The sequence below is a fragment of the Choloepus didactylus genome, chromosome 2 (genome assembly GCF_015220235.1).
Source record: "Choloepus didactylus isolate mChoDid1 chromosome 2, mChoDid1.pri, whole genome shotgun sequence".
NCBI classification, from domain to species: domain Eukaryota; kingdom Metazoa; phylum Chordata; class Mammalia; order Pilosa; family Megalonychidae; genus Choloepus; species Choloepus didactylus.
In genome coordinates, this window is record NC_051308.1 from 157571875 (window position 1) to 157597058 (window position 25184).

General features: G+C 34.1%; 1 protein-coding gene across 3 annotated transcripts in view; it reads left to right on the forward strand.

Annotated features, from left to right (window-relative positions):
- The window catches only part of ZNHIT6 (zinc finger HIT-type containing 6), a 65898-nt gene that overhangs the window by 24066 nt on the left and 16648 nt on the right, over positions 1 to 25184 (forward strand). For all 3 annotated transcript variants that reach the window (XM_037826740.1, XM_037826741.1, XM_037826739.1), the window contains exons 6-9: positions 8309 to 8377; positions 9820 to 9900; positions 11359 to 11436; positions 24055 to 24179. In XM_037826740.1, coding sequence (XP_037682668.1) covers positions 8309 to 8377; positions 9820 to 9900; positions 11359 to 11436; positions 24055 to 24179 — 353 coding nt within the window. The remainder of the gene's footprint in view (positions 1 to 8308; positions 8378 to 9819; positions 9901 to 11358; positions 11437 to 24054; positions 24180 to 25184) is intronic.

Sequence of the window (25184 nt, forward strand, 5' to 3'; positions counted from 1 at the left end):
AGAATTCTTTAATGTTTCTGTGCTCTGAGATGCCTGCACTGGCCATAGGCAGAAATGCCAATAGGTGAAAATTTGTTATCTCCTGGCCTTTGCCTGTCTAAAGTGCTCAAGTATTTTACCCCATTCCCTGGCCTGAAATTAACTCCCTCTCCTTACCTCTCTCTTCATTTGACAAGAATTTAGAAATTGCTGCCTCTCGGGCAGTTAGAAATGTAACACATTTCAATTATATGTTAAATCTTCTTCGGTGTATTTGCTTTTTGAAAGACAAATAATGATATAATTAATGTATCTTGAATGTTTATTTTTGTGTTAAACATGACAAAATTTAATGGAAATTTAATCTTTATGTATAAGAGTTCCCCAATCAGGCATTTACTTGCAGTGGCCACTTGCTTAATCTCTCTGTGCCTGCCTTATATGTAATAGAACTGTATTACTATAATAATAGTACAGTTTTGTGTATAGTGACTTTCAATTTAGAATGCACATCAGTATTAACTTTGGAGCACTTTTAAAATGCAAATACCTGGGCCTCAACAGAATTGCTTATTCATTGGGCCTGGGGTAGAGCTTAGGCATATTTCTTTATAAAAAGCACCAGATGATTCTGATTTTTGCCTCTATATGAAAACCACTGACCTATATGCCAGTAAGTCACTGCCCTTGTTCTCAAATAGTTCAGTTAATGGGAATATAAGTGGGCAAACTCTTACAGTGTAGTGTAATTAATGTTCTGATGGAATATACATGGGTTGCTGTGGGAACACAAAGGAGTCTCATGGACCCAACCTGGGGTTGGTAAGGGGGTCTTTTACTCACTGTGAATAAGGGACGGAAGTCTTCCCAGAGAAGATAGGATTTGAGCACATTTTTGAAGGACAGGGAAGAGTTTTTTTGTCTAGATTTTATCCAGACAAAAGGAAAAGAAGATGGTCTAGTGGTAAGAATGTCAAATGCAAAATAAGAGAGGTAAATTTAGGATTGTGTAGTTTGGTGTGTTTAGAAACTAGAGTGGGTGTTGGCATATGCCAGGGAATAAGACTGGGGAGACTGACTGGAGCTGGGCCTTGTGGAGCTTTGTATGCCAGGCCAGGGAATTTAGGTAGAATCGAACTTTGAGCAGAAAAACTTTGTTTCTATCAGGGATCTTCCCTTCCCCTACCACATGCCCAACTATAGAACAGTCATTGAGTATGGATCTTCATAGTCTGTCCCCACCTCATTTCCTAATGTATTCAACTCAGTATACCCAGGCTGGTCATCGTTTTCAAACCTAGAATGCCTTTCCTTTCCATATTTCCTAGCAATCCTTGAAAGCATACAGCATAACTCATCTCCTCCATTATCTGCCCTTCATCTGAGTTCCTATGGTACATAGTTTCTCCAAGTTAATATGAGACATATGCCAGCATTTAGTACTGGAATTCATTTTTGGTATGCATATATCTGCTCTCCTTTCTACATTCTAGTGTTTCTTGAAAGAGGCTCTATTGGATTTTGAATGGAGCAAATTTTTGTTATGTGGGACTCCCCATTCAGTACAGGAAGGTTAACATTCCTGATGCCTGCCAACTAAAGGCCTATAGTGCTCCCCAGTCTTGGAACAATCAAAACTAGCCAGACATTTCCAAATGCCTTCACACTGCCATCCCCACCCCCAGTTGAAAACTGCTATATTAAGTACTCAAGTATTTATTAAGTATTTGAAACAAAATGTACTTTATTTCAGTCTGCATCTGCTACATCCATTTTCCTAATATACTGCCATACTAAAGCCAATACCACGTGGTTAATCTGCTTTCCTATTACCATTTAGTAATCGCAATAATTTTTAAAAGCAATATATAACTAGAACTTTTCAAATATTATAGTAGTGGTATAAGACATAAAAAAAATATGGTTTTCATTCTCCCCAATTCAAATTATTTTAATCTAGGCTAACTGAACATATCCTTTGTATTCACTTATCATAGAATACGTGGATTGTTTTTATGAGGAATATTTTTTTATTTGGGGGAAAACTGTTTACATTTTTGCCTTGAAATAAATTTTAAAAGGTGAAATGATTGTGATTGAAGCGTTATTTAGATATTTTGTGTATTGTTTTTTCTTTGAAAGGTTTTAAAATTTGGTAGGTTTTCTTTCAGCTTTAAATTGAAAGATTGTATAACTGACACTGAAACAAAATGCTTTTTCCTGAAATTCCTTAGGTAGTATTTGCTGTTTAGAAATGTCATAACAGTTGACAATTTAGTGATTAGTCTGTCTTCCCTTTCTCTTGATGATAAATTACAGAAGAAACCTAGAAATAAGAAAACTTTAATCTTTTACATCATTGCAGGATGCTTTATATTGCTTATAATAGAATACACAGTTCAAACTGGTTTAAGCTTAGAATAAGGGTATACTGGCTCTCATAACTAAATTCCAAAGATAGGATGGACTTCAGGCTTAATACATGCAGTGACTTGATGCCATCATCAAGGACCCAATTTATTTCTAATTCTCCATTCTGTCTTCTCTGGTGTCAGCATAATCCTCATGGTCATAGGTGCTGCTGGTAACAGTTCAGGTAACAGTAAACATCCAGGAGTGCTTCTCTCCCAACATTACTAAGGAGAAGACCTCAAATTCACCATGATTGGACTACCTAGGTCATGTACCCAACCCTGAGCTATTGTGTCTGAGAGAATATAATATATTGATTTTTTTAAGCCAGAGGAGAGCCCTGGAGGGGGGGATGGGGTCAACTCTTCTCAAAGTATGATATGGATTAGGAAGAGGATGGCTTTGAGGGGGAGAAAAGTAGGCAATCAAAATGTCCGCTATACCTCTCAAAGATGATTTTTAAAATATAGAAGCAAAAAACTAAAATATAGAAGCAAATGTTTAAAATAAAGAATAATTGAGAACATTTGAACTAGTTGTACAGAAAAGACGTGGTTCCCATGGAATAGTGTAGTTTGTATTGTTAACAAGGTAGAACCACTAACTTGCTTTTTAATTCTTCCTGCTTTTTGTTCCATATTTTCTCAAATGCAGACATTCTTTGTTACTGAACTTTCGATCCTGGAAAGTTCATGATAATTTAGTAGATTGGAGCATGGGCTCTAGAATTATAATGCTCTATTGAGTTCAAATCCCAGCTCTTCCACATTCCAGTTGGAATGATTGGGAGAATGATTTTCTTCTCTCCTAACTCAGTGCTCTTATCTATAAAATAGAATAATAGTGACATTTACTTCATAGAGTTATGAAGATTAAATGAATTAATACTTGCAAAACATTCAGAACAATGCCTGGTGTATGAAAAGCACTTAAAAAACTACTGTTAATACTATTGCTACTTGCTTGTGCTCTTTGGTAAAAGGATCGACTGGTAGTTTTCATGATGGGTAGACTTTTCTAATTCAGTAAGTGGTATAGGATTCTGATGATCAGACATATGGAAAGTCTAGCTTTAGCTCACATCCTGGCATCACCTTTATTTAAAAATCAGAAGTAAAAAATAATAGGCTCATTTAGAAGTAACATGTTATGTCAATGTGATTCTCAAAAGTCGTAGGAAATATTTCCCTTATTAATTACAAAAAGCCAAAAAGTTAATGTTCTAAATCTACAGGAGCACTTATTAGGAGAGTTTATTAGTAGGATAATGGATCCCTCTCTAGGCCCTTCACTTCACTCTTCAAAAAACCTTTGTTGTTGCTGCGTAAACTACCGGATAAAGTTCATACTGCTTAGCAGAGCTTTTAGAGCCCTTTACAGTCTGATATTAATCCACATATCCAATTTTATATCTAGCCACTGGTCAGTGGAAGTGGAGTTTGGTTATGAACTCATAGAGAATATTTTCAGTTTAAAACAGTTTCCTTTCTAAGCTACAGTTAAGAGAACTGAATTGCATGTAGAGTTATAACAATGATAATGAAGACAGTGGCTAAGCCCTTGACATGTTTTTACTCTTTTTGCTCTGTGAAATACTATTGTTATCCCCATTTTACCCTGAGAAACCTGAGAAATCTTGCCTCAAGGGCACAGAAATGGTAAGTTGTTAGAGTGGGTTTCAAACCCTGATTCACTTACCCTCTGCCCTCAGTATTTACAGATACCAGACATTCTTCCTGTGTACACTGTCAGTAAAGAACTGGATACTTTCACAAGAAAATCCTAGACTCCTCCCATAAGTAAAAAAGAAGGGAAAATGTGTAGCAGTCAGGGTTGGTGGTTGAGCTACTGCCCTAAAAAGAAGTCTTATCTTAGGCAGGTGCCCTCTCTTAGTAATCTCTTTGCAGCCTAATGCCTAGAAGGCCTCAAGTTTTGTTGAGTAAATGTTGGTTAATCAGTGTCTGAGTGGAACAAAAATTTTTTTTTTAAAGGGCAAGAATTTTCACACTCTAAACCTTGTCATAGAAATCTTAGTTCTTAGAATTCAGCCTCCATATGTAACTCTTAGGTTGTCATATTTATTCAGGAAGATAGTTCTAGACTTATCAAAATGATTAGATGAGTAACCTTAGCTGTGGTATGGTAGTAATTTCTGAGATAAAAAGAAGGCATCTTAAATGAATACATCCAATAATGATATTTTTAAGTTTAAAAATTTTTTTAATTTTTCCTATTTTTTTATCACTACCATCCTGTACTTTCTCATGAAAACATCTTTGACTTTGCTGATTATAGAAGTAATGTCATTACATTAAATTTTTATTTAATACAAACATGGATAAAGTAAGAAGTCTTTCCATAACTTTGAAAAGTAGCCACAGCTAAAAGTTTGGGGTATATCCTCCAGACTCATAAATATATGTATGAATTTATTTTAAATATAAATGCTATCATTCAACACACATTTTTCTATGTCAATGCATATAGTTCGGCTTCATCTTTTACAATTATTTAACATTATGTAAGTGTACCATGATTTATTTAATCAGCTTTCTGATGCTGTGCATTTAGGTTCTTTCTATTTTTTTATAAAAAGTGATACAGTGGGCGTTTTGTATATATGTCATTGAGTATTTGCCCAATTATTTCCTTAGGATAAATTTCTGGAAATAAAACTGTTCAGGCAAAGATAATACGCACTTTCTAAATTACAAATTTTGTTTATAACTTTTGTGAAATTGAGCTGCCAGAAGCTTGTACCAGTTTATACTCCTGTCAACAATGGCGAGTGTCCATTTCCCCACACTTCCCTAGCATTTCCAATTAAATATCTTTGCCACTCTAAAAGGTAAAAAATACTTCATTTTTGTTTACAAAAGAGTTTGAACATCTTATATCAAGAGAGCAGGGCCATTTAAAAGGTTCTGATGACTTGTAGTATATGGGTATAGAACCAACCCCCCTTCCCAAATGTGTCTCTTCATCCACATATTCCTTTATTGAAACTGCAGCAGAAAATGATCCTTCACAGTTTTTAGTGAGCAAGGGTTGGTAAATAAGTGCTCTATATTAACTCACTGAAAAAAAAAACATAAAATATCATTTATTTTCCTCCTTTACTACGTGTAACATCTATCAGTGTTTCTCAACCTGATTGCCTCTCCCAAGGAATCTTTCTGGACATTTTCCTCCTAATTACCTCCTCCTATATTTTGATACCACAAATATACTGTGTATCTCTTTATGTACAGTGGCCCTGTTGGAGGACTGCAAACCATTGCAATATCTAAGATATATTTTGGTTTCCCAAGAACCAATTTTTGCCCCATTTGGACTGATACTGCCCCCATTTGAGAATGCATGGTCTCTGTCTCTCCTCTGTCTCTGTCTCTGTCTCTCTCTCTCTCTCTCTCTCTCTCTCTCTCTTTCTCTCTCTATACACACACACACGCAAAGAGAGATTGATTTGTGGAAAGGGAAGAAAAATGCTTTGCTGTGGATGAATAGTTATTTCATTGAATTCAGAGAACAGGTCAGTGTTTCTGTTACCTTTTCAGGTTGTCCAGAAAGGGAATGTTCAGGTTTAATAATTGCCGCCATCAAACTCTTAACATAGTGCCTTGGGGTCCCTAAGTTACCTGGAATATTCTAGGTAAAAACATATTTCCATTCTTGAGCATTTTGATAAATTAAGTATGCAATGGGTAAGTATTCTCTTTTTCATTGTTTTTAAATATTTCACACATGTACTTTACTTAACTTTTCAAATTTGTTCATTTTTGAACTGAAGCCAAATATAGAAAAAAATTTATAGTAGTTATAATTTAATAGGGTGTATATAATAAAATAGAAATGAATGTCTTCATTGTAACCACAACTTGTTAACTACAGCAAATAAAATGATTTCCAAGGTATTTCCTCTCTTTTGTGTTTGGAATGTTAAGTACTTTCTGAAGGTATTTAGTGTCTCCTGAATGTTAATAAAAGTGAATGGGTCTTGAAATTACCCAAGCAATAATTGAGGCGATTGAGTATGGTTTACAACTCCACAGGGTGACAAATCTGTGATCCTTTTTCTCCTCTGTAATGTAATATGGAAAAACAGATATATTTAGAAAGAAATCATACTATGCATTAAGATGAACAAACTCAGTTTATTTCTGAATATGATAGGATATGATTTCTCAGCCTCTTGACTGTGATACCACACATTTCTATTTCCTAACTGCTAAAACAAATACTATACCATGGATTGACTTAACAACAGGAATTTATTAGCCCACCATTTCAGAGGCTGGAAAGCTTGCTTCTTCACGGGGTCGATATCTTCTGGCCGGCTGGCAATCTCTGAGTTCCTTGGTGTTTCCATAACATGGCAGTGCACATGGCAGCGTCATCTCCTTTCTCTTCCAGGTTCCATTGACTTCTAGCTTTTGGCTGCTCCCCATAGCCTCTCTCTCTCTGTGGACTTCTCTATTAGGTGTACAATATTAAGATTATGACCCATCCTGATTCACTTGGACCACACTTTTAACTGAAGTAACCTCAGCAAAAGGTCCCATTTGCAATGGGTTCACACCCACAGTTAAGATTAGAACATGTTTATCTAGGATACATAGATCCAAGCCACTACACTGTGCTATGCCTGTTTCACAGATAATGAACATTGCAAGTTATTTCATTTAGGAGGAATGATTTATTTTAAACCAGTAGCTGTTTCATTTGAGTTTAAATATTTGTGGTTTCTTTTTAAGTTTTTCCTGAGATTCTAGACATCTAGCCTTTAGATTAGCAAAGAATGCTTTATAGCTTTGTTCTATCAAAAATATTAACCTTAACATGATCATTTCTTGAGTTATGAGGCACTACTGATATAAGCATAATCAAGCATATTTTTCTGTCCCTAGTGCTAAGAAACTCTTCTTATTACAGGAAACTGCCATGTGCAGATCTGTGGTATCTAACCCTATAATGAAAGGATCTTTACTTAGTTTTATGGTCATTGTCTTCTAAAAATTTGTCTAAACCATATAAATGTTTGGTGGCACATACTCTACTAGGTTGTATAAACAGAAAATTGTTACAGAGTTTTAGCTCATGCTGCTAAGGGGTACATTTAAAGAAGATGCTGACCGTTGTTTGGAGGAGATGATGCCAACCATTAACTTGCCAGTCGGTCTTTAGAAATTTCTTCTGTGTAAGAAAAACGTGTAAAACCAACATGTATTGAAGACATTTAAATTTAGTAATGGATTCAATATTTTGAGCATTAGATTTTTTAAAAAAGAATGGTATCTCGTGTCACTAAATTTATGTTAAATAGACACATGGAATTTTTGTAAAATCAGATAACATTTAGTGAATTTTTACTGTCGATCCTATATCATACCAAAGTTAAAACCTGAAACCAAAGGGACTTGAACGTAAAGTGCATTCCCTTAGCAACCAACTTGTTTTGCTACTGTTTTGCTACTGAATACATACTCATACCTCAGAAGTTTGTCTAAAGCCAGCTGGATTCAGCTGGACAATACTTCATTCACCTAATTTCCTGACTAGTCAGGCAAAGACATCAAGCTCATTGCTTTTACTCATGAGGAAATTTTGTTTGTATACTTCAAGTGGTAGCAAACTGATCTCAAAAGCCCCTGAACTATGAGAAACTGCCTTCTAATTCAGGATATAGCCTTTAGAACTCAGAACTTCTTCATTTTTTGTTTTTCCACTTAAAAACCCTTGCAAACATGTTTCAAAAACATAGCTTTTAAAATCACAGAAGAGAAGATAGCTCTTCATAGAAAAAATAGTTAAATTTTAAGGATACTCTTAGAGTTATTATCGTAAAATGAAAATGCAGGAAGTTTGATTTGCATTCAAACTTTTCTACCCTGATGTTCACTTGATAATTTTCTCTTAGAAAACAGCAGTTTTGTTGGCATGTGAAGCTCCTGTTTCCTCAAAGTCAAGCTGTGTACATAGAAAAAAGGTATAGTATCACTCTTATATATTAAGAACTGATTTTTTATTTTAAGCCTTTGTTTTCAGAATAAAACAATGTCCAGCAGTAGTAGAATAGGTTACTAAGTTATGCTGTGTTCATAGTAAACACTACCAGAAAGAATGAGCTATAGCTACACATGTCAACATGGATAAACCTCACAAATAATGTTGAGTGAGAAGAGCAAGTTATGGAAGAATACATGCAGTATGATTCTGTGTGTAAACTTGAAAAAAAAAAAAAAACCCAAAACCATACAGTGTACTCTTGAGGGATATATAGAGAGAGATGTGGTAGAACTAAAAGAATTAGCGCAAAAATCATGATAGTGGTTACTTCAGCAGGGGAAGGAGAGGAGGTATTGGAGAGAAGGGCAGGGAGAATCAAGGAGGCTGAAAACTATTTCTTAAACTGGGTGGTTGTATAGACTATTCATTTAATTTTCTTCAAACAGTGCATATTTGTTATTATTCGTTATATAAATGCTTATATGTGTGATACATTCCTCAAGGAAAAAAAAATCTAAAATGGAAAATGACCCAAGGTTCTACTCTGCAAAGATAACTGTTATTGGCATTAATATGTGTATCCCTCAGAAAATACATTACTTGAGACGTGTATATATATGTATGCTGATAATTGGAATTAATTTGCATAAACAATTTGGTATCCTACTTTGTTCATATAATGAACATTTCCATGTATCACTGAAAATTGTTTTAATGGTTGAGTACTATTTGATTCTTTGGGATAGTAAAATTTTAAAGATACACAGTATAGATAAATGTCCTTTGTAATTATCATTTGGATTTTAGTGAAGAACTTTCTTTGAAGTTGTATGCTAGACTAAAATGGGAAATGACTTAAATCTTACCAGATAAGGGTGTCTCTTAATTTTGTTTCTGTAGATTTCTAATTTAAAACAATGTACATAGAACCAGAAAAGTTGGGAAAATTAAAATGTTTGTTTCCAAGGAAATTAGTATCTATTTCTAAAGTAGCCTTTTGAGTTAGAATGAGTAAACCTGAACACATACTGAAATTAGCATCATCTGAAACCTTCTTTTTCCAGATTTTTTATTTCTGCAGTTTTTAAATATATTTCATCCTGACTTCTTTCCTTTCATGTTCGAGCACAGGTGTGTGTTGAAAGAGGCTTCCTTATTTTTATAATTGATTTATAGGGAGCTTCTCAAAATGTTGTTTTTTAAAACCTTGTTAAGTGTGTCCAAGAAATCTTTTTGAGCTTTTTTCTAAGTAATTTTTGCTTAAAAGGATGTTATATTTTGCCAAGAGTAAAATAAAAGGTCTGTGTTCAGTTATTTGAACAAAAAACCCGTAAGATTTAGTAATGCTAAGTTAACACCTTTAGTAGAAAATTATAACTAATAATGTCGGTTTTCTTTTATTTTTATTTTTTGGTTGGGAAGGGTACCAGATGATAAAACTATTAATGAAATCTTAAGAACTTACATTGATCCTGAAAAGTCTGATCCTATAATCCATCAGAGGTATGTTTCAAAAATCTTGTAATTTTCTGAAATTATTAAAAATATTGAAACACTTATGTGCATATTTATTATGTAAAGCCATAACTTTTATTAGAACTTGGTGTGTCAGTGCACTTTGGTTTATGCCTGCCCTAATTCCTTGTTGTCATCAGTCATAGATGATGTTTTTGGGTAGTAGTAACAGGAGCTCTAACAGGGGTTTTTGCTGTGTTCCAGACGCTCTTTGAAGCACCTTACATGTATCAATTAATTTAATCCTTACATCCTTACAGTAACTCTATAAGGAAGATTGCTGTTATTAGACACATTTTACTGAATCTCAAAGTGGTTAGGTAACTTCATATAACTAATAAATGGAGAGGCTGAGATTCAAACCCAGGTAGTATGGCATCAGATTCTGCACTCTTAACCCTTGCACTAAACTACCTTTCAAGATGAATCAAAGTCTGAAAATTAAGTTTCCAAGTAACTCCTAAAGAGAAGAAGAAATCCCGGTTCAGCCAAGTTTATAGAACTAAGTAAGATACACTCTGCCCTGTCCAGAAATATCGTGCAGACAAAAGTGGTTGAAATAGTGTAATGGAAAGATTCAGTCATGAATATATGGGTTAATTACCTGCTTCTGTCCCTTGGTAGCTGTGTGATTAGGAATAAGTTACTTCTTGGCCTTAATTTTTTTGCATTGGTACAAATAGGAATGATAGTACCTACCTCATAGGTTGTTAGGAAGCTTAAAAGAAAGAACACATATAAAGCATCTAGTACAGAGCCTAGCACATAGTAAGCAGTACTCAATAAAGGAAGCTATTATTAGAGTTTGAGTTATTAACTGTTTGGGCAGGAACCCAGCTGACTTCCTTTTTACCAGATGGTACCTGCTTGGGATATGAATACTTGGTTTGGTTCCAAAGTAACCTGGTGTTTAATATTTAGGCTGGGTGGATTCTAAAATGTCTTATCCAATTTTAGTTAAATCTCATTCTTCTCCTTTTTATTCAAGGTATTGTCTAGACTGAACTAGACTCATGTCACATATCATCAACCAGTGTCTTTGGGACACTGTGATAATAGTTTCTTTTCTTCTTATGGCTGATATCCAGTTGTTATCATTGGTCATTTGCCTGGCAGGAAGACATTTGGCAACTTTTTGATGAATGTTTTTGAGTATTCACTAGGTATCTGTCACATTATATTGAATAAGATTTTTCAAAGCAAAATAAAATAACCAGATTAATTTACAGAAGTAGGTAGGCTTTTTTTTTTTTTTTTTTTTTTAAGTTAATTTAAGAAAGAGAAGAAAGGTAATTTTTAATTTCAGATTCTTGGTTAGAAAATATCTTCAACTCCTTTTCTATACTTGAATAGATGAATTTTAAGTAATGAGCTGCTCTTCAGAAGACGTTTTCCTGAAATATATTAATCAATTTTGCTTCCTTCAATATGATATTTTTATTTCAGGTTGAAAGCCTACATTCGCTCTCAGACTGGCGTCCAAATTTTAATGAAGGTTGAAAATATGCAGCAAAATTTAGTGAGGTAAAACTGTCCCCACTTCCCCATTTCTTTAAATTCTTTATAATTTTGCAATATAATTAAGTGGCAGTTAGCTTAAGTAACTAGTTATACTAGTTTATCTGGTTGTCAGTAAAGCCTAGACTTTTTAAAATTACTTCCAAATTAAATTTTAAAATAATCATGCTTATAGGATAAATTTTGGTTGAAAAAAATCACTGTTTTTAGAAGGTTTTAAAAATATTGCTGTGTGCATCTAAAACACTTTAAAATACCATCTTAATTTCTTTGAAGAAATAATCTCAAGAACAGATTTCCAGTGTTTATGTTCTTACCTTTTGGAAGCAAATAATTCATATGATCAGTCGACCATCACATATGGTAGTGGAAAGAACACTGCATAGAAATGTCAAGAGAGCCAGCTTCCAGCAAGCCATAAGATTTGAGAAGTTCTTAACACCACTGGGCTCTGTTCCTTCCTTAATGGGATGATGAATTAAACTGCAGTAGAGGGTCTCTGAGGGCCCCTGCAAAGTCTAAAGTTGCTTTTTAAGTGCCAGCTATGTGTCAGCATACTGAATCGCAAAGCACTGATCTTTAATGACCTCTGATGCTTTTCTCCTGTTTTTCCATTGTTTGATTAATAAAACTAGATCTAATTCAGGCTACCTCTCCATCAGTCTTTTCTATGATTTGATTTGCCAGTATAGCTTACAGGTTTAGGAGTCCAAACTGAAAAGTTGGATTTGAATCCCAGCTCTGCCTGCTACTAATTATATTACCTTGAATAAATATAACCTCATGTAACCTTACTTGCCTTAGTTTCCTCATCTTTAAAATGGGAGTAATAATAGCTATTTATAAGATCATTGTGAAAGATTAAGTAAGATAATTCATTTAGTATGTAAGTGCATGCTTTTATTATGACTATGATTATTTCTTCTACTATTACTACAGATAAATGGATTCTTATAAAAGGTCTACAAATAAGAGTATAATGATTTATACCTAAGATAGGATCTCAAATAACAAATCTTGTCTGGTTTTTCTTCTAGCATATTTCAGATACACCAACCTTATGTCATTGATCATGATTCAGGGATAAAATATTCAAGTTTTCTATCAGGGAGTCCTTTCTCTAGACTTCTTAATACAGTGTAATTATGTGCAGTACATACTTTAACTCTCCTTCTCCCCACTCTCCCACCCCCCATTGATTTGGGCTTCCAAATGAGGGAAATATAGAAAGTTCTGTGGTTTCGGCAAAGATAATTATCCGGAGTTAGAGCATCCGTGTTAACCTAAATCAGTGTTTCTGAAATTGGGAATCAAATGCTTAGACAGTTAATGAGAAGTATGTTATTAAAGAAACCCTCAGGTGACATTCTTTCCGTTCTGTTTCGTTAAGTTCTAAAGTGAATTCCATATAATTAGTGTTTAAACAAAACAATCTGCATTATGCTCTTGGAATTTACCTCTGATATTCATTAAGTATCTGTTCCTTCCTTTAGTATCAATGTTTCCTCTTCGAAATTCACTTCCTTTCTTCACGTTACCATATTTTCTCTAATTAGGTCATTGACATGTTATTCATGTTTATACCATGGTGTACACTTAATGAGTACATTATGGCTTCAATTTCATAAGTCTGGTAAGAGTTTCTATGAGAGTCTTCATGAAAACTAAAATAGATTTTTGGATAGTTGTCTTTTCCTATCTTCTCTAGGCCATGGAACTAATAGCATACTCTCCTAGTCTCCTTCTGACGACCTGGTCATGGTCCCTGTTTGACCAATTCTAACACTTCTGCACCACTCAACAGCATTTGCCAACTCCACATCATAGGATCTTAGTGTGGGAATAAAAGGTGGTTGATGTTGACTTAAGGAAATGCCCAGAAAATAGACTGTTTTGATACTAAATGTAAGCCAGAATGAGTAACAAGAAAAGCACTTGGACTTAACTTCATCTCTGTAGAAAGCTTGTCCTCTAGATTTCCCCATTTGAGTTGTTTTCTTGAACTAAATGCTGTATGAAAATATACCACCAAAGAAGAGGAATTGGGAGACCTAAGGCCAGGTTATCTTAGATTTAAAAATTGTCCCCCCTTCCCCTTAACTTTTGAGTACTGATGGCATAACTTGAAAGCAATAATAATATCAGAAACTCTAGTTGAGGGAGATTTTATCCTGAAGGTAGACCTAAACTGGGGTAGGGCACATTCTTATATTTCTGATTGTTAAGTCAGCCTCAAGGCAGAGTTGTCATAGTTTGTAAAATCCTCCCAGTCTTGTAAGTATTTTCTAATTACGAATAACATAATTAGATGCTATGGAATACATTTTAGAAATAGAAGGTTTTTTTAATTGAAAAGATTTTAAATCATAATGTTTTCCAGATCATATATTCATAGATAGGCTAAGATGAGCATTCACATTTAATTGTATACATAATACAGTTGTATCATTAAAGGAAAGTGCATCTTAAAGAGAACAGCTCAGTAAGACTACTATAGTTTATAAAATGTTAGGCTTCTGATTTAAGATAAGTATGCTAAATAAGAGGATTTTATTATTTCCTGAAAAGTGCTTAGGAGGCAGGAGTGGGTAGTTTCCTTGTGGCTATTTGATTTTAAATGTATCCTATGATTTACAGCATTCCAGAAACTTCAGAGTAAAGTCCTTTTACCAAATTGATGTCGCCAGTTTCTACTGGTTTTGTTTTCCATTTTTGGAGAGTTTATGGCAATTGTCTCATGATATGCCTGATCAGCTAGAGCAAACTTAAATATTTCTCAGATTTTAGCTTTGCCATACCTGACTTTTTCATTTAATTTAAATGACCATAGAATGCATTTTTAGCCCTAAGGAATTTGCTGTTGATCTATTTGGTAGTCTTCTTTCTAGAATCATAGGAATTGAATCTGTCTCTTCTGAAATTCATCCATTCATTCAGCAAAACACTTAGTAAGTACCCACTGTGTTCCAGGTACTATTCTAGATATTGGGGCTAGAGCAGTAAAGAAAACTTTTCCTGCCCTTGTTGTGTTTTCCCAGTGGAGGAGGTCATTCATATGAGGAACTTGTGTTAGGAAAGCCACGTTTATCCTCTTGCCATGTTTTTTCTTACCAGCTTTCTAGTTTTAGAACATAAATGAGTGGTTTTAAACCAGACAAGCCTACATTGGTAATGACAGGCACTATCAGAGGGCAGTTGCTGTCGTCGTATTCCTGCTCACTTAAGTTATTACTGACTGATGAATTTAAAAACTGTCAGCTTTGATACTGTCAATTCAGTTGTAATTTTCAAAATTTTTTAAATTTTAAGCCTAAATTCTACCTTTATTTACTAATAGAATTATTTCCATAAAGAAGCTCAGATATATACATTTTCTTTTCCTTACATTTACTTTGCTGCTTTGATGTTTCTGTAAGATCCTTGTTAGATAAAGGATGTAGTTTAAGCTGTTGTAGGATGATTCTTTCCAGATTTATTAAAAAACCAATTATTTCAGCCCATTTAATCTTATAGGCATAAAAATAAAAATTGGGGTATATACAAGAATGAATAGGATACAGTTCTATTGTAGTGGGGAAAACAAACACATATCTATGATAATAGACCTGTGTCTTAGTAGTACAAGGCTATGGAGATGGTAGCAACTGTCCTTGTATCATCAGAGAAGGCTTTTTGATCCTTACTAAATGTGAATATGCTTTGGCTAGAGTAGAGGCAACTGTCAGTTCAGGCAGAGGGAATTGAAGGTGCAGATGGTCCCAAGATGTGTAAGAGCATGATGTGTTGTAAGAAGGCAAGTGTCCTAGTTTGCTAATGCTGCAGAATGCAAAACACCAGAGATGGATAGGCTTTTATAAAACGGGGGTTTATTTCACTACACAGTTACAGTCTTAAGGCCACAAAGCGTCCAAGGTAACACCTCAGCAATCGGGTACCTTCACCGGAGGATGGCCAACGGCGTCCGGAAAACCTGTTAGCTAGGAAGGCAGCTGGCATCTGCTCCAAAGCTCCGGCCTCAAAACGGCTTTCTCCCAGGACGTTCCTTTCTAGCAAGCTTGCTTCTCTTCAAAACATCACTCCCAGCTGCACTCTCTTTCCTCTTTGAGTCAGCTCATTTATATAGCTCCACCGATCAAGGCCCACCCCGAATGGGTGGGGCCACGCCTCCATGGGAACATCTCATCAAAATTATCACCAACAGCTGGGTGGGGCACACTCCAAGCAAATCCAACCAGCACCCAAGCATCTGCCCCACACAAGACCACAAAGATAATGGCATTTGGGGAACACAATACACTCAAACCGGCACAGCAAGTAAATGATTTGAGGAAGTTGGAGTATCTAGATGTGTGAAGGGTAGTACTTTGAAACATTTTTTTAATGAGATTGAAGTAGTAGTTTGGGCCCCACCTCTAATGCTAAGTCCTGTTGGCAGTAGACAACTGTGAAAATCAAGCAGAAGAGCCAGTAGGACTTGGTGACCAGTTTCCTGTAGGGAGCAATGAATAGGAAGCAAAGGTGATTGAAGTTTCGGGCATGGATGGCATTTACAGAGAGATGGAGTTAAGGTCTGGAGAGGCTTCGAGCATGTTGAGTTTCAAGTAGAAATGGCATCATGTTCTAGAACATTATTTTCAAAGTGAATGGTCTTTCTATACTAATAATTCTTTGTAATTAGGATTCCTTCAGACCCAAATTATATCATATTCCAGTAAGAACTAATATTATATTTCCAGAGTACGTAATCAATGGAGAAGTAGACCTTCTTATTTTACTTAGAGGTTCCAGATTACAGATTCACCATCATTACAGATTCATTTAATCATTGCTTCTCAACCTAACCAAAATTATGAGATGCTGCAAAATGACACTTTTACTTTTAATCAAAAAATTACTTAGCCTCTCTTTTCCTATCTGAAAGTTGAGCTCAAAACAGAAATGAAACACATTGTCATGAAGATTAATTGGTGACAACATGTCAGCTGCTTAGCACAGTGCCTGGCACATAGCAAATCGCTCTCAATAAATATGTATTATTCGTGTATTATGAGTTGCAACTAGAAAAACATTCAGTTAACATCTTGCTGAACTGGCTCGATGAATATAAGGTTTTTCTTTTTTTTTCTTTTTTCCTAGGGAATATTTCCTTAATAAAAGGAGAAAATCTGTTTAAAATTAAAAGTTTCACATAGCTGGCAGTTGACTGTATCATGCATTGCTTTTTTTAAAAAAATTAAGTATCTTTTAGCTAAATAATTTCTTCTTCTTCTGTAAAGTTCATTAGCAGCTACATTCCCGACAGACCACTCACCATTAACCACAAGGGGAGAGGAGACACCCAATCATGTTAGTTTACGTTTCTTTTGACATAAATTGGATATTGAAAGAATATGAGGTTTCAGGAACTTGTTTATTTAAAATGTTGTCAACCGTTATTTCTATACAAATAACTCCCAAATATATTTTCAGCATTTCTCCCAAGCTCCAAATCCTGGTTTCCCCGTATCAATTACACATCTCATTAAATCTTAAGCTCAATATATCTAGATCTCATCATTCAGTATCCCCTTCTTCCTGATTTGTGTATGTGTCTCTGTGTGTTTTGTTTTAAATGAGGATTAAATGGGCTCTGTTTCTGGCATCTAGTATACAATCAACAAATGTTGTTACTAATTCCCTGTTACTGGTATTATTCTTCCAGTAACTCGGGCATAAGACCTTGGAGCCTTCTTTGACTTCTTCTTGGCTTCTTCTCCCTTGTTTCCCTGCCTTTCATAGTTAACCTCCATGAAGAGGCTCTCATATGTCTTCTCCTACCCATTTTTCTGTGTAGATACTGCTATGGAGCCCTCATACATACTTGGTCCCACCCCCCAAACTGATCATTTTATATCCTTTGAGCCTCTAAAAGTGTTTTGTACTTCTCATGATTTCCTACAATCCTGTCTTGTATTTTATCTCAATAAAATGTATACCATATGATGATGAAATCCCTATTGATGACAATGACTGCCTTAGGCATCTTCATCGTTTTATTTCCAGCCGTTTTTGAGCCAGTGTCTTTTACATAATAGAATCTCAGTCTTAATTATTAATAAATGGTGTACAAATTCACTTAAATATAAGTGTGCCTTCTATGTGCTAGGTGTTGATGTCACTTTAATACTCTAAAGTAGGAATTGGACAACTTTTTCTGTTAAGGGCCATACAGTAAATATTTTGGGTTTGCAGACCATACAGTCCCTGTCACAATTTCTTAGTTTTGCCACTGTAGCACAAAAGCAGCCATCGGCAATATGTAAACGAATGATTATGACTGTGTTCCAATAAATTTTATTTACAAAAGCAGGAAGTAGGCCAGATTGAGCTGCTGGCCATAGTTTGCCAATCCTTGCTCTAAAGGATTTTTTTATTGGTCATTTGTGACCTTATATCATTCAACTCATTGAGCCCCTCAATTCTCAATACGTAGAATGAGAGACATTGATTATATGTCTTCTCAATATTATTTAAAGTTGCCTCAGAAAAACCAGCATCAGCTGAGAGGGCAAGCTTTTTGATATATGAACTTGACCTCAGGTATCAGTGAGTTAAGATTAATCAAGTCTGTATTTTTCATTTATTCAGTTAATATTCATTGAGTTCCTTTCCTGTGTCAGTAAGTGCTAAGCCCTAGGGTTACAAAGGCATCTAAAAGGCTAGCCGTCAAGAATCTCAAAGTCTAGGGGAGAGATGGATACATGGTAAGGGCCACAATAGATATTTGTTTAATGTATAGGTATAACAGGTGCCCATGGGCATCTTTGCATGGGTACCCCAAATGTCATTTTTTTGATGGAAGCACATACCAAGTATCTTCCCTCTGCTTCTAAAATTTGGCATATAAAACCAAGAGTTTGGACAAAACTAAAACATTATCTAGTTTTTGATTTCATGAGTATAGAGTATTACTCTTCTTGGGGGTACTACTTTATTGTACTTTCACAGATTCTCTTAGTCACTTCCTACAGTGTTGGTTGTGTTTGCAGTTAATAATTTTGGAACACTTTTTGTCTGAAAAGCAATCAAAAAAAGTATGAGCTATTTCTCTTGGATGATTTTATTTCCATGCTGAGAGATAGGATGTTTTTTTCAGTTAAAAAACTAAGGGTTACTTTACTGTCTTGAGATCTTCATGGATCTTTAATATAAAATATTTTAAATCATTTTCAGTGAAGAAAAGAGATAGACTACTTTTTCCTATGCCTTTTTAGAGAAATTGATTTTGCCTATGTAAAATGATCCTGTAATACTGTGCTAGTGAATGGTGAAATCCACCTAAAAGTCTTTTGGGCTTTCTCAAATATCCATCCAACAAAAAGTAAAGACCCTCTTCTACCTTAGAGCAGGTTTGGCCTCCCAACTCTGACTTCCTAAACTCTCAACTCTCCCTGCCAAGACGGCACCTTTACAGTTGATTCTGAGAGCCTGGTCTTTTACTTGTCTCACCCCAAAGTCTTGTCAGGTCCCTCCTTGCTTTTCACCTGTCCACGCCCCTGCTAGTCAATTGTTCTCCCTTACCATAAACATTTCCCAGCTAAATGTACAACCTATATTTCTTCTCGTAGAACAGAACTTCTCAGACTTAAGTGTCCATCCTAATCATCTAAGACATTTGTTGAAAATGTAGGTTCCCAGCCCACCCTCAACGGTTCTGGTTTAGTAAATCTAACACAGAACCCAGAAACCTGTATTCTTCATTCTCTCTCCCTCCTAGGAGACCTTGATATAAATGGTCCCTGGTACCACCTTAGAGCAATATAGGCCAGGGTAGTAAGTTCTTTGAGGACATTTTTAGATCCATACAGTATCTAACATACTGTTTTCTAAATGTGTTTGATAGATGTTGATTCAGTTGGGTTTATGAAGTTGTAGTAAAGAAATAAGTCATTTGATATTAGAATGAATTTCTTAAAATCAGGTTTTTTCACATTTTTAAAAATTTTAGTCTGTGCAGTTTGCATAATTGAACTAGAAATAGAAAATCAGATCTTGTTTCAGGTTTACATAGAATGTTTGAAAAATACACTTTGAAGGTATTGGAAGTAGAAAACTTAAAATATTGTGTTAAAATTTGATCTTTTTTTTAAATCTTCCTATAGAAAATTAAAGATCTTAAACCAAGTCTTAAAAGTTAAGATTATTTTGATAGTAATGGTATCTGTTTTTAATGTGCCTTTGATATTATGAGTTGAAAAAAAGAAACATAAGTATTTGGAGAAATTTTCAGTACTATATTATAAAAACAGAAAAGTTAAAATTTTTGACCCCTGTAATTAATTTTGTTTTATATGTTTAATTTGAGTTTATGTATCATTTTTTTCTCCTCCTGTTCTGGGTCTTCCTTCATTAAAAACATGGTTTCCTTCCTCCTTTTCAATGTTTTGATTTTGAAAGCAGATTTTTTTTCACTTAATCCATTTTCTTTCTACTCTATTAAAGTAAGCTTAGTATTTTTAAGTTTGCATTATTTTAAAGGAATTTGGTAAGTATGAAGCTAAAACATTTAGTTTTTAATTGATTCAGGAACATTACTAGATTCAATAATGCCAGGAGGCAGCATGCTTTTTAAAGCATTTAAGTATCAGATAACAATAAACTGATTTATATAAAAGTGAATAATTTTTTTTTTTTTAAAGCCAGAGGTTCAACTTTGTACTTTTAGAATCAGGTAGGTACACTTTTAACCCAGCAACCTAGCTTGCAAAATAAGTACAGCAATGAAGAATGTAGGTTAAGTGCTACCTTTGGCAGATAAGTACAGAAAATGTAGAATTTTCAAGGTGGTAGGATCTTGATGATCACTTCATCCAGTGACCTTATTTTTTAATGGAAAACATACTGTGGCCTAGGGATTGCTATTAGATTGTTAGATTTACAAAATAGTCTAACTTAGTTTTAGTGTTTTTTTAGAGGGTGGGAGAACTGATGATCCAGGGAATATCAGTGATTAGATGGGAGTAAAGCAGTTTGTGACTTTTAAAAAAAAAATCTTGATGTCTATTTGAGTTGAGAAGAAAAATAGCACCAATTTAATTTGCTAATAAAGTACAGAGAAAGAAGTTCAAGAACTTAGCCAGTTTCTTTGAAAGTTAGTAACAGAGCCAAGATTAAAAGCACACCCTTGACTATAAAGGCAACTTTTATTTATATAGTGTCAATCACTGTAACACCTGTTTAGCCTCCTGAGCCATGCTGCCCTCATAATGTCCCTGTGAAGCTGCCTGGAGTGGGATCAGGTAGCAAGCCTGTGAGGGTAAGCAAGTGAAATAACAAGAGGAAAAGTCTGAGAGTGTCCCCGAGGGTAAGAGAAAAGACAAATGTTAGTATCTTAGTTCTTCCAAACCTTAGTAGTATGTCTTATGGTAGCAGAGCCATTCTACTAATGGAAACACCAGAGTTTGTGGAAATTTCACAAAGATAAACCTGTCCCTTAGGATTCAGTGATTTAATGGCTTGCAAAGGAGTTAAAGCCTAAATGTATCAGGCAGTGCCAAGGTGGACCCCCTAAAAACTTGCCTTCAGATAATGGAAACAGAAACATGGCATTCAAAGTACTTTTAGCCTCTTGTAAGTAAATGTGATATAAAACAAAAGTTTGAAGGTCATACTGATAGTTGTAAGGCTACACTTAAAATGCAAATTGCGTTAAAGGTAATGTGTTTCAGCACTTACATAATAAATGCTATTTAGTACTAAAGAAGTTCATTGACTTTGTCCTTTACTAAAGTTTCTATAAGAATGTATAGTTATTTTAGGTAAATGCATATGTATAACCTGGTGTGTTCATGGTTTAACTAAATGAGCTAGCAGTTTCTATGTTTTATCATTTATCCTTCATAATAATTCTCTGAGGTAGGTAGAACTGTCACTATCAACATTTTCAGACATGGAAACTTGGAATCGGAGAGGTTGAATAACTTGCCCAGCGTCATAGACCAGGGAGTGATGGAGCCAGGACTTCACTTCAGAGTGTTAGACTCTAAACCCAAGCAACCACTACAAATAACTACTTTGACTAAATACCAGATTCATGAAACATCACTCCTTTTCATCTTTGATAGCTTTTGTGTATTAACAATTTACATAATTTGCTGTGTAATCACTGGTAAACATTAATGATAACCATGAGTAGTAGGAAATCGAAGAAATTGAGAATTTTAGCTAAAAGATTATCTAGTAAAGTATGAGCTATTCAATTAACAGACTAGAAAGCTGAAGTTCACTGACAGTAGCAATATAGCAGTGATTAGAAGTGCATTATTTTAGGGTAAACCCTAGTGAATCTAATCAAAACATTGTCACATAACATACCAGATTTTCATTGTATTTGAATAAAACCTTTTAAAAATAATATATTAGTTGGCAAGTTTCTTATAAATCTTTACATCCAAAAAAAAAAAAAAAAAAACTTTGCATCCTAAGTACTTTGAACATAAAATAGGGACCTTTTTTGTTTTGTTTTGTTTTTTAAGTATAATCAGTACAGTTTTAGGGTAGAAATCATGTATAACTTATTGGTAATTTTTAAGTATTTCTGACCAGTTCTCTGCTCAGAGCATATTTTATATTATATTGGCAATAATACTAGAATTTGACTCCCATGAGACCTTTGAAGAACTTTTTGTTGTTGTTGTTTCACCTTTGGAAACCTAGAGACACCTAATGAAAATTTAATATTATGAAAAAAAAATGAAAGCTCTAAAATATAGATACTGAAAATTACTTACCAAAAACTGAAACAAGTGGAAAACATTCCCTTATTTCAATAATGTCTCTTAATATTGAAGTCTTATGATTCAGTTAGAATGCACAGAAGATAAGTTATTGCAAGTGTTTTAGGCTATTACTTGGAAAATTCGTATTTGAGAATTTGTCTCATTTTCTATTAAGAAAAATTTAGTTGTGCCCGTTTTATATTTAACTTTATAAGTTAAACTTATACTTTGGTATTTAATCCAATTTCAGTTTTTCTTTTGTATAGTTATTTAAAAAAAATACTTTTTGTTTCAAAGAGAAATAATGTTTAAAAGATGTGAAGCATTTGATCCTTGAATGCTGGAATCACTTTTAAAGTGTTTTAAGCACATCTGTATTATATTACATGGGGAGAAGAATGTATGTGTTCTACAGCCTATGGGCACTATGGTGGCTGGTTTAGGAAAACTGAGTGTTTTGCATTTCACATTTCTTTTAAACATAAAAAATATTCTTTGATTGTAAATACCGAACTTAATTCCAGGTGTGAGATACATAAGTAAGGTTTTGGTATTATAGTTGACATCTAACTTGTCATCTACTTCTTTAAAAAAAAAATGCAGTTTTTTAGTGCGCTTGGCTTTGCATTTTTTAAAGCACTTCTGTATTCCTTGATTTGAAAAGCTATTGCATAGCACAGACTTTTGGAACACAGAGAAATCACTACACCAAGGATTCTTAATAAGTGTGCTGCATGTCTTATTCAGCTATGAGTTATGGTAGAGCAAGTAATTTGTTGTTAATTGAGAAATACCAAAGTTTGCCAATGATTTACTCTTAAAACAAAATTACAGCAGATTGAAGTGTATTCTGATAACTTCACTATTGATTGCTTGTTTTCCATTGTGTTTTCTTGAATGGGAGAGATAAGGATGGAGGACATTCCATGGGATGTATGTTTTGCGTGTGAACATCATCTGTCATTGGTAGAGATGGAGAAAAATATCAGAGGACTTCTGCACTACACTGGTAGACTTGTTCTCAACTTTTCCTCTTTGATATGACAGATAACCTTCACATGGCAAAATATTCCCATATGCATGCAACCCCTGGTTAGTTAGCTGAAATTCTACCCCAGAAAGTGACAAGTGAGAGTGTTATGGGGGTACATTGATTAATCAATTTAATTTTTTTAAAATAATGACTTGAGAATTTCATACTTTAAGGAAAATTAGTTATCTAATTACCTATGACGCATTTGACAGCTATGTCACATACCATGATAAACTCCCTATTTCTTAAATTTTGTGCTTCCTCCTCATTCAAAAATCCCAAAAATGTTGCTTTTTTTTTTAATTTCAAAATAAAGGAAAGCCAAAGTTAATTTACAGCAATGTAAATTTCTGGAAACCATTTATAATTAGAATTAACTTTTTATAAAAGTATTTGTAGCCAGTGATTTTACTGCAAAATATTTATCATGGGATAGTTTTTTTGTTTTCTTTTTAACACTCAAACTATATCTATTTGAGGAATTTGAAGTTTTAGCTAATTATTCATTTATACAAGAAAAAATCATGACATATTAAACATAGCTATTATATAAAAGTTAGTCTTTATTTCTTACTTGTTATGAAAATTAGTGGCTTGTTCTAGACCATTCCAATATCAGATTATTTGATGTACTTTTGATTTATTTTTAGAACCTCAGTACTAATAACTTTTCAACCTGGTTTTCTTAGATAGTATTAAGCTTATTATGTTATAAGGAAATAACTACTGAATTAATGTAACCACTTTTTTTTTTTTTTAGCGGAAGGGACTCTGATATGTCTATTTAATATTGAGGAGTTTTGTTTGTTTTTGCTTTGCTTTTTTATTAATAAGATATTATGAACTGGATCCATATAAAAGTCTTCTAGACAATTTGAAGAACAAAGTGATCGTTGAGTATCCAACATTACATGTGGTATTGAAAGGATATAGTAATGACATGAAAGTTCTTCACCAAGGTAAGTGTAAATTCGTTCCTGTAATGCTGTAGAATAAATAGTGCAACTAAAGCAGTTTCATGACTGCCCTCATTTCTTTATATATTTCCCACTGTATTTACTCTCTGAATTTACTCTGTAGCTGCAGTTAATACTGTAAAGAACCAAATGAATGAGTTATTGCTTCTATCCTATTTGAGAGCATGTAGGCATGAACAGATCATTTACTCCTTAGCTTAAACTCTTTCTTTAGAGATTCTTAAAATTAGAGATTATAAAAATTTCTAGTATCCTACCTTACAGAAAGGAAGAATGTTGCAAGGAACATTGTATTTAAAAATTTTGCTGTATTTAGCATAAGTTGCTGGCATTACCTTGATCCTTTTTCTCCTTTTCTAGACCCACTGGTTTTTTTTGTTGTTGTTGTTTTATTTGTTTGTTTTCGTTTTCACATCCTTGTACATAATTTCTTGGCATTCTAGTGGTTTTTTAAAAGTAGGTAATATTTCTCCCTCTTTATTGAGTAGTAGCGAGTTGGAGGGAATTATTTGAACTAGAAAAGGTATGTGTAAAGATTTAGTGAATAAAGTGATGTGCATATTTTCAGCTACTGATTAAATTAATTGTATTCCTGAATGCAACATTCTAGAGGATGAATGAAATTCAACAATTGCTTTAAAAATGGGAGGAGATTACCCAACTTAACTCAACCTTTAGATACCACTTTCAGCTAAGAATTATAGTTACAGGCCAGGTTTCATTGTAACAAACTCCAGAGGACCATAGATTCGATTGGATTGAACTCTATTTTTTAATAACAAATATTGTTTCACATATATGGTTTAGATTTCATTGTTATACCAGCATTACAGCCTATGTTTTAAGGTTTCTCTGTAACTTTTTTCTCAACAGAAGTTAATAAGAGAAATATTTTTTTTTCAAAGTGGTCAAAATTCTGTCAGTGCCACAATTTAAACCTGTATTTTAGTTAGCAAAAGTGGATCTCTTGACTTTATTCTTGATTTT